Source organism: Vigna umbellata, chromosome 5, assembly GCF_029865625.1.
Source record: "Vigna umbellata cultivar VRB3 chromosome 5, Vumbellata_1.0, whole genome shotgun sequence".
Lineage (NCBI taxonomy): Eukaryota > Viridiplantae > Streptophyta > Magnoliopsida > Fabales > Fabaceae > Vigna > Vigna umbellata.
Window position 1 is genome coordinate 65,223,230 of NC_142169.1, and position 18,001 is coordinate 65,241,230.

The following is an 18,001-nucleotide window of genomic DNA, read 5'->3' on the forward strand; positions in this document are numbered from 1 at the left end:
TCAAGAGATTTTTTCTTTTATAATTTTTATTCGATGGTTGATTGATGTGTCTCCCCATGCATCATATTTTAAAGTTGTTTTATATCAATTCTTGTTACATTTATGAATAATTCGATCGATATTTATTCCATTATAAGTATTTCTTAAAAACTTGAAGCACTGGTAACCAAAATTTGAGAAAAATAAATAATAAAGAGAAGTTGAAGCAATTATTTTTTTCTCATTTCTCAATCATTTGATGTTCGGACGTTCTTTATAGAATAATAATATTTTGACAACATTTTAACACCATTTATATCTGTGTCATTTTATAATTGGTTCATGTTAATCTTTATGATTATTATTATTGATTATGAAATAATTGTAGAATAATATAAAAATCATACCTATTTTTTAAAATACTACATCTTATTTAAAAATTCTAAAATTATATTTAAGAGGTATGTCTCATTCATTTTAAAATCATGATTCTAAAATATTACTTTATCATTTATATAATATATTTTTCATGTTATTTCATTAAAATTGAATCAAAGTTACAGTCATGTGAAGGATGGGATTGTTTTAGTAAACAGTATGAATGTCCCATAAACTATGAAAAGTAAAAGAAAAAGAAAATGTATTTGGTAAGAAATAACCCTAAGAGTGCATGCAGCATGTCAATAGCAGGGTTGATGCTGAACATAGGAATCGGATTTAACGCAGCTGCAAGGTGAGAGCTTTATGTCTGATTTTTCAACATGCAGATACAGATACGATAATAAAGATAATGGAATTCAACCTGTTCTATCTGGTAACTTACTAGTTATATATTTACTTAAGAGTAACATTATCATCACATATTTTTACCTTTGACATATAGTAAAAGAGTAAAATAATCATATTTTTTTAAAAACGAAAAAAGTAAAAAATAAATAAGTATAGTGTTAAATAAATGTAAAACATTTAATTGTATCACAGAATCATTACTCTTTATTTAATGTTTTCAATAAATATTTTATATAAGCGGCTTTTTCTAGGAGTGCCTGTTGGGTGCGGATGGCAAACCACTGTAGCCCATGTGAATGTGGGCTGTTATTATTTGATAGGAGTTCCTTTGGTTGTATTTTGGGCTTCAAGTTCGGCCTAGGTGTGCAGGTAAAGGTATCTATTGGGCCTTGTAAATCATTTACTGTATGCATATAAACAAAATGTTATTTATTTGTTGTCTTATTTTTGTAAAAATATTTTTAAAAAATACATTTTTTATAATGGCTTCAATTAAAATTTTCTGAGTGTAATTTTCTTTGTATTGTTTGAACTACATTAATTGTTAATATAATTGAGCAGGTGTTTGGTATTAATATATTTTTAATGTTAATATTAAAGGATAAAGGATTATCTTTAAGATTAATTCCATATCAACATTACTTTTTTTAATAAATGTGTGTGATAATTAATAAATTTTAAAAATGTTTTTAACTATTTCAATAATCAGTGAAGTTTAAATAAAATTAACAAAATTTAATAGTGTTAATATTATACTTTTTTAGTGCTAAAAGTTAAATATATCGATACTTGTTATATTAAATTGATTATTTACCTTTAAAACTGTATGTAGAAAATCAATAATTTTGTAATTTTATTTGAGTTACTTCTTTTTTAATGATTTATACAGCTGAATAAACAATATTAAATTTTGTATCGTGTAACATATATTTTTAAATTACTGAAAGTTTAACTGATATATACATGGTTATTTTTAGGAGCAAGATCCAATTTGAAATTAATTTTTGAATTTCTGGTGTATGAATTTATGAAACATTTGTTTTGAGTGTAATAATATATAGGGGATATGGTCCGGAATGATCGGGGGAACAATGTTGCAGACTCTCATTTTGTTATGGATCACACTTCGCACTGATTGGGATAAAGAGGTAATATTACTTTATCAATGACTAATCATCTTATACATCCTCCTCATTAACCACTATAACTCCATATTCAATTTTAAAAGCCGATGGGAAAAAATTCCCAAATATAACGAAAATAAAAAACAGTATTGAAACAATAGGAAAATACATAAATTTACTTTGTCGTTTTTTTCTTTATTTTCACATAATTGTCTCAAATTTATTCAGTTGCTTATTAATATATTATGTTTTATGGAAAGACTTGAGAAAGTTTGAGTTACATATTCTAAATGTATTGGAAATTATTCGTTTCTCCGTCCTAAATGAAACTAAATAGACATTAATTGTTCCTCCACCTTTTTATTAACCTTCATTTTGACACTGAATTCACCAAGAGTATTTAAAAGAAAAAACTATCTTGTTTCGTATAATTGACCATATTCAATGTATATGATAAGACTATGAACATAGGTGAATACAACAAAGGAACGATTGGAAAAGTGGGAGCACAAGAAGCAGGCCAAAGTTCAGAGTTGAGATGCTTCTTCTTCTAATAAAATGAAAAGAATAAATAAATTGTAACTTCTATTCAATTCAATGATATTTTTCGTATAACTTCTGTTTATATATTGTCATAATGTATGTACTCTTTGTTTTAGGAAGAAAAACATTTTAAAAAGAAGTAAAAAAATTAATGCACTTAACACTATTATGTGTGACGTTAATTATGAGAAGGAGGTAGCGTAATGAACTTGCGCATATGCTTTTCTTTTGGAGATTAAGGTTGATTTTTCTACTCATTGTTGTCATGAATTTTTATTTATTTTAAAACCTTTTTAACTTGCCACATTTTTAACAAAACTCGATCAGAAATTACAAAAAATTATTAGATTTTGTCATAAAAAAGTTTCTGAAGGGGTTTTTTGTTTTATAATTTGATTCGATGACTCAATAATTTATCTTCTCATGAGTCATGTATTGAAATAATTTTATATGAAATATTAGCTCATAAATCAGTCTAATTATTGATGAACATTGTATTTTTTCTTTTAATCATAATCTACATTTTCATACTATATTCTTTTCTTCTTCATTTAAATAATTTTTCATCTTAAGATAAGTTGGTTTTGATAACATATATTATTAGAAATATCATGTCGATTAGGCCAATTTATAAAATATAAATAAATGTAAACCTCATCTTACAAACTAGTTTTGTGAAGTTGAATTAAATTTAAAGTTTATTTTGTAACATAGACGGATTAGAACCTATAAGAAGGTGTATTGAAAGTCCTAATAAGACCAATTTATAATATACAAGTGAGTACAAACTGATTTCGTAGGAGTTAACTTCAAGTCTCCTTCTTAAAATATATATATATATATATTGTTACTTTAGAAAGTATTTCATGAGAGTAGAATGTATTTCTTAGAAAGATGTAGACATGCATACCCCACCAGCATTGGTGAGTTTGGTGTGCAGTGTGAGGAGTGAAGAAGCACGAGAGGTGAGAATATTCATGCATACCCCACCATTGACTTTGGTGAGATTCAAACACTTCCAAAACGTGAAAGAGTGCTAGTGGTGGGGTGGAGTTGAGGGTGTTCATACAACAACATGTACTTTTCAAAGAAATGTGCTGTACATGAACCGCGCTGGTCCTCATGTCCCTTCACATTCGCAACAGCTACGGCTCATTATTTTCTACCATCTTCAATCTAATCTGATAAGGGTTCCCTAGTGAAAGCAGGTTCTTTATGAGGATCAGAAGCACAAGTTACCCAAGTTTTCTCACAAGGAAGATTTGTTAATTGAGAAAATATAAAACATGTCTCATATTTACTAGCCAGGCTGGGTTCTTGCAACAGCAATGGGAACATTTGGTTGCATACACCTGTACATAGCCAATTATTTTATGGAGAGAAGTGTACAGAATTAGTTGCTGGATCACCAACGTAGTGTAGTGGAACCTATATTTGACGAGTTGACTCTTTTCTCCAATAATTATTCTCATTAATGCTTGCACTTACTTTCACACCTTTTTAATTATTATTATTATTATTATTTTAATTCACATTCAGATCTCAGAATGAAAGAATCCTAACTTGTAGCCATGTTTACCATGTACTGCTTCACCTTAAGAATTAAGACTTGTATTTCGTGTTCCATACATAAGTATTTATCCAATTAGTCTTCCTAGATAACGGAACAAAAGAAAAACGACAGGTAGGAGAGGATTTTCCTACCGTAAGATAAGCAAAACATTGTTATCTTCTACAATTGAATAAATATAACATCCTTTTAGTTGATTTCATCAGAATGAAGTTCTATTTGGGGAAGTTTCTGATTGTCTCTATTAAATAATATATTATCGGACACAGATTGAGATCAACCAGACAATGAATTACAAGGCTTTCCACCATTCCGAAACTGTATCAACACAACGTCTTCCTGGTTTGATGTGACTTAGGAATTAATTAGGATGTTGTTTAGTATTTACATCATACACGATCAAATATCAGATGACAATGGCAGCAACCATCAGATACTTAACCACTGCACCGTCCACTCCCAATGTCATAACGTGTCCTTTTCATCATTAAATTTATGTCTGTCACTTGTGCAAAACCACATCAGCGATTGCAACATTTCAACACTGGTTTATTTTAACTGTATGTTTCAATGTAAAACTAAACAGAAGAAATAAGTTAGTTGTGTCCATTGTCTCTGATTAAAGTCGTGCCTGGTTGTATATGACAGAAACCTTTCAATATTTCAACTCAAGCGTTTAATAATATTTATAGCTCCCCTGCAACCTCTCCATCAATAATGAAACTTATTTCACAAGAGACAGAATTTGTTGTTTCATCTACCTCTGCATCGTATTCCACAATCTCAAAGTACCAAAAGAGGAAAAACTCAAAATTGATCTACAGGCAGAACTGATATGATTTAACACTCTTTGTATCAGCTAAAGCAAACACATAAAAACAAAAGAAGATAGAAACATGAGATTGTGTCGCATAAAACATGAGTTTCCTAGTAAAATGTTTAGACTTAGGCAGTGATCATGAACCGATGAGAGGAGGAAGGGTGATGAGGGTCTGTGACTGTCTTCCAGGTTTTTCTCTGCCAAAGATTCTCTTCCATGTTTTGAGTTGAGTGATGAAGTGTCCATGAATGCCAAGTCTGACTGTGGAAACACCTGATATAATTCGCTTCCTCAGCCTCATTAGCCTCTTCCCAATCTTAATCTTCAACTTAGAAATTCTGAGTCTGAGACATGACGGCTTTCTGCGTGAATCTGCTTTCTCCAACACTTTGTGGATCAGAAACTGTGCCCTTCTGTGGATTATGTCTTCAGGGTCCTCCTTATCCACCTTTGAGTAAGCATTAGACCGCCTACACAGATCCATTCTTCTTCAAAATGAGTTTTCTCTTTTTCTCGAGTGAGAGAGTGAAGTTCATAAGCATAGGGAGCTCTGAAACTAAGATTTATAGTATAGTTTTGGGTGGTGGGGCCATTGAAGGATGTCATGTGCACTAATTTTTTGTTGAAAATAATGGAGATGATGACTGTGCCTGAACTGGCCTGTATCATTTCGTCATAATGAATCCTTCTCCTCAAATACGAACTGCCATGGAAAGCACAACTCCAACCATTATTACTTAATCATCAAGTATATAATTCAATTTAGGATAACAAATTACCTCAAATTTAAAAAAACATATAATTTATTATGGTTTATAGGTTGGTTAGATTTTAAAATAACCTCTTTAATTGAATCTAACAAAAAAGTTAATTTGAATATTCCAAATTAAATTCCAACTTAGGTATTGTCTGAATTTTTTCTGCATTTTTTGTTGTGATTTCGCTACTGATAAAAACCTGGATCAAAGGTGACACGTGTCAAAAATAAACCAGAATCGATTTACAAAAATCAAATTAGTTCCCGTCATGAGTTTGGTCAATTTTTCTTTTTAATTATGAGATACGTCATTACTTTCAAATGTATTCATTTCCAAAATCCCTTTTATATTTTTAATTTATCGCACAGTTAACTATCGAAATTTTTACTTCTTTATCATAACAAGTGATATTTTATACTGGCTTGTTAATAATATATAAAAAATTAAGGATTAAAAAACTATTTATTAAATCGTGTTTTTAAAGAATAAAAAGAGAAAAAAAAAATCATTTGAAAGCAAATTAGGCATCCTAATTAAATTTCGCTATTTTTAATTTTTTAGTACTTGTAAATTAAAGTCAACTAATTTAATAAGCTTACTTGTCTTTTTATATATAAGTCGGAAGATTATATAATTATATAAGAAGGAAACTAGAAAAACTATACAAGAATGAAAGTTAAGATGACTACATCATGTTTATGGTTAGACTAACAAATTAGTCACAAACTAACTTCCTATCTCTTCCAACTTAAGAACTATAATTACAACTCGAAATTTAAAACATCTAACTAGTGTGAGGGATTTGGACTCAGCTATAACTTTTTATTAGTTCATTTTGTATTAGGAAATTTAAGAAAGTGAAATTTTCTAATTTGCTCAACACTGTGACGTGAAATTGAAACTTGGTGTGGCAAAGAAGTAAACGGAGGGACCTTAATGACGTGTTCGGCCTGCGGGAGGTTTGGTTAGTGCTATTATACCAATTTAAAAAGTATACGTTGACCACAATGATTGTAATTATATATTCATAAATTATTTTGATTATAATAATATCATCAATCAATAAAAAATATTCATGGACAGTATTCTCAAGTCAAGAATTTAAATTTGAAGATATAGGGATTTTAAAATCTTATAATTAAATAAATAATGAGTTGGAAATATTTTTGTGAGATGAATTCTCTAAGACATAATATGTTGTTATTATGTGGTGTGAATAGCAATGGAATTTGTAATATCACCGACTAGAAGAAGCATGCTGTGAAATTCAAACACTCATTTAATTGTGCTATAGTTGCTTTCTTTCTAATGAAGGAAGCACTTCTGAAGTCAAAGAAACTCTTTTAAGTCAAAGAACAATTTGAGAAAAGCATGAGTCATGCACGGTGTAAAGCAGACCAAATTTCTAAGGGTGGGGGATCTTTGAATCCCATTCATATATTCCTACTTTATTTGGTAGCACTTCTTAAAGAAAATAAAATATTGAAAATCATTAAAAGTAATTCTTCATCAAAGAAAATATATAAATTTTATTTATAAATTAATTTTATAAAAGTAAATTAGATTTAAAATTACTTTTTAAGTTTTTCATGTAATATGAGAAAATATATTATTTTTAAAAAATATACATATACTAAGTATAGAACATTTACATTTTTTTATAAGAGAACCATGTACAATTTTAAAGCACTGTCTACGTTCTTATTGGATGATATACAACATATATATGTATGTATGTATATATTAGAATTATTTTATAATAGAACATTACTAATCATGTCTGATTATATTAATAGATTACTACAACTAGCGGCTTTTTAGGACAATAGTATATTACGTATGAGAAGACATTTCTTGCATCGCATGGTTGGAAATAGGCACTACCAATAATAACTTTTTATTTATTTCTTTTCAGCACTTGTTATCTTTTCACATTACTATTTTACCATTTTTTGGTTCCAAGAAGTATTCCATACATATATTCCAATCAAATGATAGAATGAGGTACATTATAGCTTTCTTTCCCTTCTGACTAAAGATATATTTCTTTTCAATGTTTCACATAATAATTGCTTTTTAAAACATTAAATAATTATAACCGTAAAAATGAGGGACATTAATAAATAATTTCAGAGGAATATATATATATATATATATATATATATATGGGTTTGCTAACGCGCGTACGCCTGTTTTTCAGTTGGTACATTTTAGCAATGTGTACCGGGTTTTAGTAGACAAAAATATCCTTATATATCATGGATTCTAAGTTTTAAGGTTAAGGGTATTTTAATAATTTTCATTCTCAAAACTTAAAAAAAAAAAAAAGAGAAACCCCTAACCCTTACTCACCTCTCTGATTCCTCTCAATCCTTTCTCTTTCATCTCTCTCACTCCAATCTTTTCTCTGTCATCTACTGTAGTCCCAATTGAAAAAATTAGAAACACTTGCCTTTAAAAAATTGCCTTTGTAAAGAGTTCAGTCATTGACATATTCATTTTCAAGGCAAAGGTTCATTCAAGATCTCTTCAACTTCATCATCTTCACTAACCTCTCTAATTTCATCATCTGTATTTGTTGAATCATAATCTCTAAAAAAACCCTCCAGGCCAATTATCAATTCTTTCGGATGTCATTATGCTTGTGAAAATTAGATAAAATTATATACGACAAAAATTATAAAATGAAAATTCATTATAAAGTCATTTTTTTTTGTAAGAAATTGTTTAACAATTGAGGGTTTTTTTTCTCTATCATCCTACTTTAGCCCCAATTGAAAAAATCAGAAACACTTGCCTTTAAAAAATTGCCTTTGTAAAGAGTTGAATCATTGACATATTCACCTTCAAGGCAAAGGTTCATTCAAGATCTCTTCAATTTCACCATTTTCAATAACCTCTCTAATTTCATCATCTGTATTTGTTGAATCATAATCTCTAAAAAAAAACCCTCCAGGCCAATTATCAATTCTTTCGGATGTCATTATGCTTGTGAAAATTAGATAAAATTATATACGACAAAAATTATAAAATAAAAACCCATTATAAAGTCATTTTTTTGTAAGAAATTGTTTAACAATGTAGTGTTTTTGATGTTTTTCCAGGCTAATTACCAATTCCTTTGATGTCATTATGCTTGTGAAAATTAGATAAGACAAAAATTATAAAATAAAAACTCATTATAAAATAATTTTTTGTAAGAAATTTTTTAACAGAGAGTATTTCTGATTTTTTCCAGGTCAATTACCAATTCCTTTATGCTTGTGAAAATTGGATAAAATTAGATAAAACAAAAATTATATAAGATGAAAACTCATTATAAAATCAGTTTTTTGTAAGATTGTTTAACGGCAAATGTTTCTGATTTTTTTCAATTGGGGCTATAGGTAGGAATGACAGAGAAAATATTGGAGTGAGAAAGAGGAAAGAGAAAGAGTTGAGAATAATGAGAGAGGTGAGTAAGGGTTTGGGGGGTTTCTTTTTTCTTTTTTAGTTTTAAGAATGAAAATTATTAAAATACCCTTAACCTTAAAACTTGGAATCCATAATATACAAGGGTATTTTTGTCTACTAAAATCCGGTACACATTGCTAAAATGTACCAACTGAAAAACAGGCGTACGCGCATTAGCAAACCCCTATATATATATATATATATATATATATATATATATTATATATATATATATATATATATATATATATATATAAATATAAGTAAGGGGTTTGTTAACTTATGTAATCTAAAGTGTAATAAATTTTAGTTGACAAAACAATCTTTATTCATAAAAAAAATATACTTTAAACAACACATGTGTATTTTAATAATTTTTAATTTTAATTAATATAAAAAAAATCAGAAATTATTCAAATACCTTTAATCTTAGAGCTTAGAATTAGAATTATAATATATGAAGATAATTTTGTTAACTAATGTTTGGTACAAAGTTACATAAATTAGCATATATATTATATATATATATATATATATATTGTATAATAGGAAAACATTTGTTTTGATAATATTTTGTTAAAATAAAATTATAAAAATATCATTAAATTTTATTTAAAAGTTTAAAATTGGGTTAGAACAATTTTTTGAAATTTGTTAGCATAAGGGATACTTGTTTATATAACAGTTTAATTATTATTTTTATTTTTATTTTATTATAATTGAATTTGACTTTTTTATTTTTAAGAGGATTGAACACTTTTTTAAATAACAATCCTAGTCATTTTTTCGTGTGAAAATAAAAAAAAATAGATATACTATTATTTATATTGAGAATATTTTTCCTCGTCATAAAATAATTTATAGAAATCCAATGTTCAACTTTTGTGAATGTAAGTGTAGTAAAAAAAATAGTGATTGAAAAGATTTAATTGAATATTATTAAGAGATGAATTTTAAGTTTAACTCACCCATATAAGGTGAGGTTTGTATCCATTGATCTTATCTCTAATCAATACAACAAATATTAATATAATTATTTTTATATTACCATTGAAAGTAGTATTCACGACTAATGACATTAAGAATAAGTTCATATTTAATATAAAATAAACTTTTACTTTTTTATTTTGAAAATAGGTTCATTATTAAATTGTGAATTGTAAATTATATTAAATGATTGTAATATAAAAGATAAACATTTGTCAATTATAAAGGTGTAAATCTCTTTAATTGATAAGATATTCCTTTTCTCACTCCCTCTTCCTCGTATTTATAGTTAATGTCTTATTTCTTAAACCTTCTAATTACAAATATATAAGAAACTAAGTGAAACTAAAACAATTAACTATGGTCTTAACTAACATACCTATCAATTCTTTTCCCTTAAACATTAATTCTTCTCATCTCCTCTTAAGATAAAGAACTATATCTGAGTGTTAGGTAAATGTCTTGAAATAATACAATAACTCCTGTTGAATCCTTCTAATTAAACTTTTTTGAGCAATTAAATATAAATCGTGATGAAAATAAATAAATATAACATTGTTGTGCTATAGAGTTAAACAATCCAACAATGGAGATGGTTTAACTCAGTTGGTTTAACATTATCTATTAGAACATTTTGATTCTTCTAATGCTGGTGAGACATTAGTCTATTCATACCATTAATCTTCTTGTCTTTTTATCATTTTTTTTATTACTTTTTTTGTCCATTTTCTTCCGTTCATTATTTATTGATATCTCATACTCATTCCTCATTTTTTTGTTTTCTTTTTTTCAAGTGTAATCATTATATATTTTGGTTTTGTCTACTAAGATAAAGATTCTTCGTCTTCAATTTCCTGTTCTTACTTTGATCATTCATTTGTTAGTGTTTGTCCATCAACCTTTTCTAACTTTTCTCTATTGTCAACATTCTTTTGATAAGTACGGGACAAATTTTAAGCAATTCTTCAACAAATTTTCACCACGACGTAGTTGGATGTTTTATTTTAAGTTTATTAATAAATATTGTATATACATTGAATTATTTAATTTTAAAAAATGAATAATTAAATATACAAAGTTATCAAGATAAATTATCTCTGCATAATGTGAAAAGCGACATCAGGTACAAGATGCTATTTCTGAGTTCACTTTGTTATTTAAAGCATTTGTTTAAAATTAATGAATCTTGAGTCTAATCAAGAAAAACAAAAGTTTCTTTAATAGATCTAACAACTAAATCACTCAGTTAAACCTTATCACAATGCCCAACTATTTCTATTATATGCACCACCCAACTTTTTCTTTTCACCCTTCTAACTTTAACATAACTGACACAATGAAAATCTAAAACTAACCCATATACACCTTAATTTTTTAAATTTGTTCCTTTTAATTATTTTTAACATTTTTAATTGGTTGATGCATCTGTTATAACAATCAGTTTTTTTAATAATGTAATGTGCTCTTGACTCTTCAATTATGTTTTATGATATTTATGACAAAACTTAAAAAATCTGTCGTATGGTATCGTTTCAACATCCCCTGAAGAGAAGAGAAATCAATGTAACGGTTCTACATTAATCCTTAACAATTTAACGAATAACATTGGTCTATATTAAAACATAATAACTAGAGACCCTTAAAATATGAAAAAAAATGTGTGTATATATATATATATATATATATATATATATATATATATATATGAATTTCAGTATATATTATGAAAAGATTTTAAATTCTTTTTTACATTGATATTATTTAATATTATGTAATCAAATTATTATAATTTATATAATTTCATATTTTTCAGTTTTCTATTAAAAATAGTATAGTTTAATAAAGTATTTAAATTTCTTTATAATTTTTCAAATAGACGGCTCCTAATGTAATCTAAATAAGCGTAAATCGCTACCACTTCTATCAATCAAAATTATCAAAAATTTTGTAATAATAAAATTATCAATTTATGCCTTAAATATATGAAAAATTCAAATTAATTCTCTTAAAAAGAATTACATGATATACTCGAAAACTTTTTAAACAAGATTTAAATATCTAATCCGGCTTTGCATTACAAATTTAAGAACAAAAGCTATCATTTTCGTTAAACTAATTTCCACATTTTTTTAACACAAGCTCCTTAAATAATAGAAGAATTGTAACCTATCTTTTATAAAATTAAAAATTTATAATTTACAATTTTTTTAATTTAAAAGTATAATTACAAATCCCAATGTACAACTAAATGGACTATTGTATTGTAGAATATAGTATGAAAAGGATAAATCATATTCAGCTGTACGTCAAAATCAAAACCAAACTACTAAAACAATAATTCAATTTAGTTATAAGTCAATTCCCACAACAAATAACAGAAAAAAAAGGAGATTATGTAATATAAAAAATAACGAAATGACAGTTTACAAAAATATTAGACAAGCAGCTCAATAAATTAAAATATTTAGATATATGTTTAATAATTAAAAGCTTATCAAACCAAATGTAATGAAAAGTAAAAAAAAAAATTAGTCGAAAATACTCAACATCATCAAGCCCAGAAAGGGAAAAACTTCAAATGTAACGTAATGGATCGAAATCCCACTGAATCCAATCTTAAAAACATGGTACTGATGGCAGAGGCGGAACGTTAAAAAAGCACAAACACGATAATAGCATAATGCATAATAGATTAAGTAAACAAGTATTCCGCAAGCAATTTATGGATACAAAAGACGGGTCCCATAAAATTTAATGTGATCAAGCAAACAAAGGAAAAAGGAAAAGGAAAAGGCGAAACGCAAGACGATGATGATGATAAGTATGATAAGATTACAAAAGGAAAGGATAGACTTCTCAACTGTATCCCATTTGCTGCTGTTGCTGAGGAGGTTGGTAACCAGGATACCCCGGATAACTGCCATACACGTTGGGATCCTGACCAGCAGGAGCATAACCATAGTTTTCATAACCTTGTGCATACCCATAGTATCCACCACTTCCATTCCACTGGTTTGGATCTGCCTGAGCCTGATAAACAAACATTCATCCAGCCTCATTTTACCATTTATCACCAACTTATGGAAAACAAACACACAGATTTAACACTGTACAATTACCTGTTTGTTTGAAGGACTGCGTCCCCATGACAGACGAACATTTTGTCCACCCAGTAGTGTCCCATTTAGCATCCGAAGTGCCTCTTCAGCACAGTTCCTGATGTATCAAAATTAAAGAACTGTCAAAGATCTGCCCAGCCTATAAAATGCCACAACACGTTGAATTTTTAATTTAAAATCGGATAAGATATGTTTACCTGTCAGCGAATTGGACAAAACCGCATCGCTTGCCTGCTGGAATCTTCACATGAACTAATTCTCCATACTGGCTAAAAACTTGTCTCAAATGATCATCGCTGACATTAGCGTCCAAATTGCCCACAAAAATCTGCAATTAAAACTTAAGTCACAAAAATGTCCAAAAAATAAAGCAGTTTCAATATTGCGAAGAAGTACGCACAGTTGTATTATTAGGATCATTCTCGTTCTGTGTGCCTTGAGCTTGAGAATTCTGATATGATGCTGCATGTTCAAAATAAAAGTGAAGTAAAATAACGAATTATACCCCCCCAATTAGACGGAAACAGTTCATGGGAAAAGGACACCGAAAACGAAGTACAACAAAACAGTGCAAACATGTACCAAATAATATCAAATAAATAAGGGTGCAACTTGTTGATAAAAGATTCTATGTACGAGCAGCTTATAGCATGCAAATATTTAGTACGCAATCTACGGAGAAACAAATTAAGACAAATGATCCCTTTCAAGGTACCACAAATCTACAAATAAGATAAGATAAAAGTACGCACAATAAAACAAAGTTAAAAATAGACAATAAATACATCAGCTAACTAGATAATATATAGATATATAGATAATAATAAAGCAAGGTTGACAACAACTTAAATTCGTCAATATAAATGTAATAATCAGAAAATTTTAAACGTGCATATAAATTGAAGTAAATTCAACAAAAAAGTTGTCATATATACAGCAACAATTGCAGACAACTACGGCTAAAGATTATAGGTCATGGCATCTTCCAATCCCAAAATATCTAATTTAAAATGACAAAAATTGCAACTAAGTTAAATATACTTGTCCAGGAAAGATAAAAAATACTTAATTCCAGTTGACAAGAAAAAAGAAATAAATAAAGTGAAGAGGCATAGGATAAGAATAAAAAGTTATATAATACAAGCATAGTCAACAGACCTTTAACTCAATCGTCCTTGCAGTCCTATATAAACTTTATAGCAATTGAGAAAATAAGATGTAAATAACAAGGGTTTGAAAGAGTGTGCTAACTGAAAGGAATGAGCAATATAAAGTAAACTACAACTTCAATTGCATGGCATCGCACTTTTAGAATTTGGGAACAGCTGAATGGGTACAGAACCTATCATCATGAAAATATGAAAGTACACGACAACACAAACATTACCAGCCAGCAAGTGTAGTTTAGGAAAAAAACAAAGTATTAAACACTTGCCCTCAACATTTTTTTCCTATTAGACTAGAGATCGGAAACTGAAATTAATCGACATACGATGGAAGAAAAGATGAAATTACCAAACACAACTAGGTGTTTTTTGGAAAAAGGGAATGTTACAAACGAAAGTAAAAGATGTACTTCGTATGACAAAGTAATTGGAGAAAATTAAATGAGCAAAGATTAAGAACGGAGGGGTGAAAAATAAGAAACTAGAAAAGTTGCAAATGTAACTGGGGTAAATTCAACCAACAAATGGAAAAGAACTTGAAATTGTAGGCGAAAAAGAAAATGCCAACGAAAATAACTGGCAAAACATAAACGGGTAACTGACCTAAGCAAGGACATGCACTAAAATGGTAACCATTTCAGCTGAAATCAGTTCCAGGCTCCGGGATGACAGAGCCTCTTGACACCCTGCTTTGAGACAATAGGAGTTCTATATAAGATTTTATTATTATATATAATTTATTTAGCCCAAATTTTGAAAGGAAATAGCAGGAAGAAATGAGTTGCGGCTGAAATCTTCAAGTGAGTAACAGAGAAAGATATAAATTGATAAAATTTGGCATACACCAGCGAAGATATTTAGACACATACAGCATTACATTCAATCAGTATCACTCATATATTGGGGACAGCTCAAATTTCCTTCACACAGATGCAAGAGATATTAATATTAGCAGAAAAAAAAATCAAAACGGCATACATAAAAGATACAGACCTTTCGGCTGAGTAGCAGGGGTTTTGTTACTGGCTGGCCCAATTCTCATGGGTCTAGTTGAGCAAAGAACCCCTTGCATCTCAGTCATAGCCCTCACTTGTTCACTCTCATCCGCAAACCTAACAAAGCCATAACCCTTGGTCCGACCAGTTAGCCTATCAATAACAACTTTTGCACCCTTCACGGAATTGAAACGAGCCCTAAATGTCTCTTGGAGCAAGTAATCAGTAACATCTGCAGCCAAGTCGCCAACAAATATTGTGTAATCAGGAGAATCATCATGGCGCCTTTCACCAGCACTAAAACTTGCCCAATTCAACCTGAAACTCTGCCCCCCATTTGGCATAATAGCCCCATTATATGTTTGAAGGATTCTCTCGGCTGAAGCACGACTGTTAAATTCAATGAACCCGTAACCTTCTGATTGACTGGTTTGCTTATTTCGAATCACTTTGACAGATGTAACCTACGATCCAATAAAATCAGACTTCAATATCACAAAAAAGACTCATTCATCTAAATTAATACAAAATTCAAAGAAAAAGGTACAGCCAAAATAAAACCGTAAAAAAATCAAAGTAAGCCATAAACAAATATTACAAATAAATCCGAATTTGAACCTCCAGTGCCACAAAACTCAGACTATTATATATCATTCTGCATGCAAATTCAATAAAAAGAAACTTATACTCAAAAGCACACGAAAACATTCCCTTTTAATGCTAAAAAGAAAGGGAAACTAACACAAATCAAGAAACAAAATCGACCTAAATGTCACAAAAACAACCCTCCTGCGCGTAAATCATTACAAAATTCAAACTAGAAGGCATGAAACCTTTAAAAACGTAAAAGTAATCAAAATTAACATCGAGAGAGAAAAAAACCTAATATTATGTGGAAAAAAAAACAAGCAAAAGCAACACAAACTACAACCAAGTTAAGAAAACAAAAGGGTTATTATACCTCTCCGGTCGGTGCAAAGCAGGTGTAGAGATAGTTTTCATCCATCCAGTACTGCAAATCGCCGATCCACAGGGTCCGGACCTCGTCAACGCTGGCTGGCTGCTGCTGCGACGAAGGCTGGGCGGAGGGGGCCCACATGGGCGGAGGCGCCTGGGGCTGCGGCGGCATCATGACGTAGGGTTGCTGCTGCGGCGGCGGCTGCTGCTGATACTGTTGCGGTGGCTGCTGCCCCATGGTGGGAGGAGCCATGCCGAGTCCTGGCTGCTGCATCATCTCGGCACCAACAAATCAGAAATTCTAGAGGGAGAAAAAGAAAGAGCGAGAGTGAATGGGGCAAACTGAGAGAGAGAGAATAAGTGAATGGGTCTCGATCCCCTTTAAAGCAAACTCAAACCCTAACCCTAAAAAGAGAGGGTGCGGTATCGAACCAATCAGTGATTTTGAATGGCGTGATGGGCACTACGTTTTGTTTTTCTCAATAATAAATAATAATTTAAAACATTTGATTGATTTTATCGGTTCCTGATTAGGTGGGAGACTTTGATTGGCTGGCTTGTGTAACCCTGAACCAAAGCGTATCTCCAGATTTTTTTTTTTCGGTCAGTAATTATTTGTTTTGATTTACTATATTTACTGGAATAAATATTTATCTGTACATATATAATTAATATTTGTAATCTGTAACAGATAACTGTTTTTTAACGTAAAATTAAAAGTTAATTTATGATAAATGATTTAATTGTGATGTAATTTGATTATTTATTTTAAGAATTACGAATTAATTTTTTGGAAAAATATAAATAGGCTATGAAAGATGGCTTCTTAAGTTGAAAAAGAAAAAGATCAAGTATCTTGAGAAAAGATTAAATATATAAATCTTTATTCATCTACGAATATTACTTTCTTAAGCATATATCTTTTTCAATCTATTTTTTATATTTATTTTTAAATTTAACTGATATTTTTTAAAAGAGATATAATTTCTCTTTGTGTGTGTATGATGCCGGGGTATGTATATATAATATTATAATAAATTTGAAATATTAATTATTATATCCAAATTGCAAATATAAATTAAAACATACAAAATTTTTGTTCATAAAAATAGGTTATAATATAACAAGTCATAATTCACATGACAAAACTGGGATGAAAATATATTAATAATACAATTTAATAGATTTCTAACTATGCAAATAAGTGTTATTGTGTTGTGATCATATATAAGTTGTACTAAATATAGTGATTTTATAAATAAAAATATTTTAAATTATAGGTGAAATATACGATATGTTAAAATTATTTGATGTCAAAATTATTGTCTTTAACTCAATATATTTTATTGTCTTTAACTCAAAATTATTTCGTAATTAAAGTATAAGTAAAAAATATTTGATGTCAAAATTAACTTAATATTTAAAATAAGCTTGTTAATATATATATATATATATATATATATATATATATTTATTTATTTATTTATTTATTTATTAAGATTTTGGTCTTTTTTGGATGAGATGAAAAGTGGATGAGTGACAAAATAAAAGAAAAAGAAAAGTGATATCATTATAAAGTATCACCAGACAGTTAATTATGGATCAGGTAACACAAACATTTCTTCTTGAAATAAACATGACCACTTTTAACTTTTAAGGTTGTGCAGCTACAATAAAATAGTCGAATAGTCAATCAATAATAACTAAAATTTAATATTGACCAATTAAGGATAAAACATGA

The 18,001-nt window shown here is 28.9% G+C and overlaps 2 protein-coding genes across 2 annotated transcripts; both read right to left on the reverse strand.

Annotated features, from left to right (window-relative positions):
- Window positions 1–4,794: 4,794 nt before the first annotated feature.
- On the reverse strand, window positions 4,795–5,414 carry LOC124832199 (uncharacterized). Its single transcript, XM_047306340.2, has one exon. It carries the CDS (start codon window positions 5,307–5,309, stop codon window positions 4,962–4,964), a length of 348 nt encoding a protein of 115 aa, XP_047162296.1. The 5' UTR covers window positions 5,310–5,414; the 3' UTR covers window positions 4,795–4,961.
- Window positions 5,415–12,693: 7,279 nt separating this feature from the next.
- On the reverse strand, window positions 12,694–16,660 carry LOC124832764 (polyadenylate-binding protein RBP45-like). The gene is made up of 6 exons (XM_047307043.2): window positions 16,265–16,660; window positions 15,302–15,767; window positions 13,543–13,604; window positions 13,340–13,470; window positions 13,143–13,239; window positions 12,694–13,053 (listed from the first exon to the last, which is right to left on the reverse strand). Exons 1-6 carry the CDS (start codon window positions 16,535–16,537, stop codon window positions 12,880–12,882), a joined length of 1,203 nt encoding a protein of 400 aa, XP_047162999.1. The 5' UTR covers window positions 16,538–16,660; the 3' UTR covers window positions 12,694–12,879.
- Between the last annotated feature and the right edge of the window lie 1,341 nt (window positions 16,661–18,001).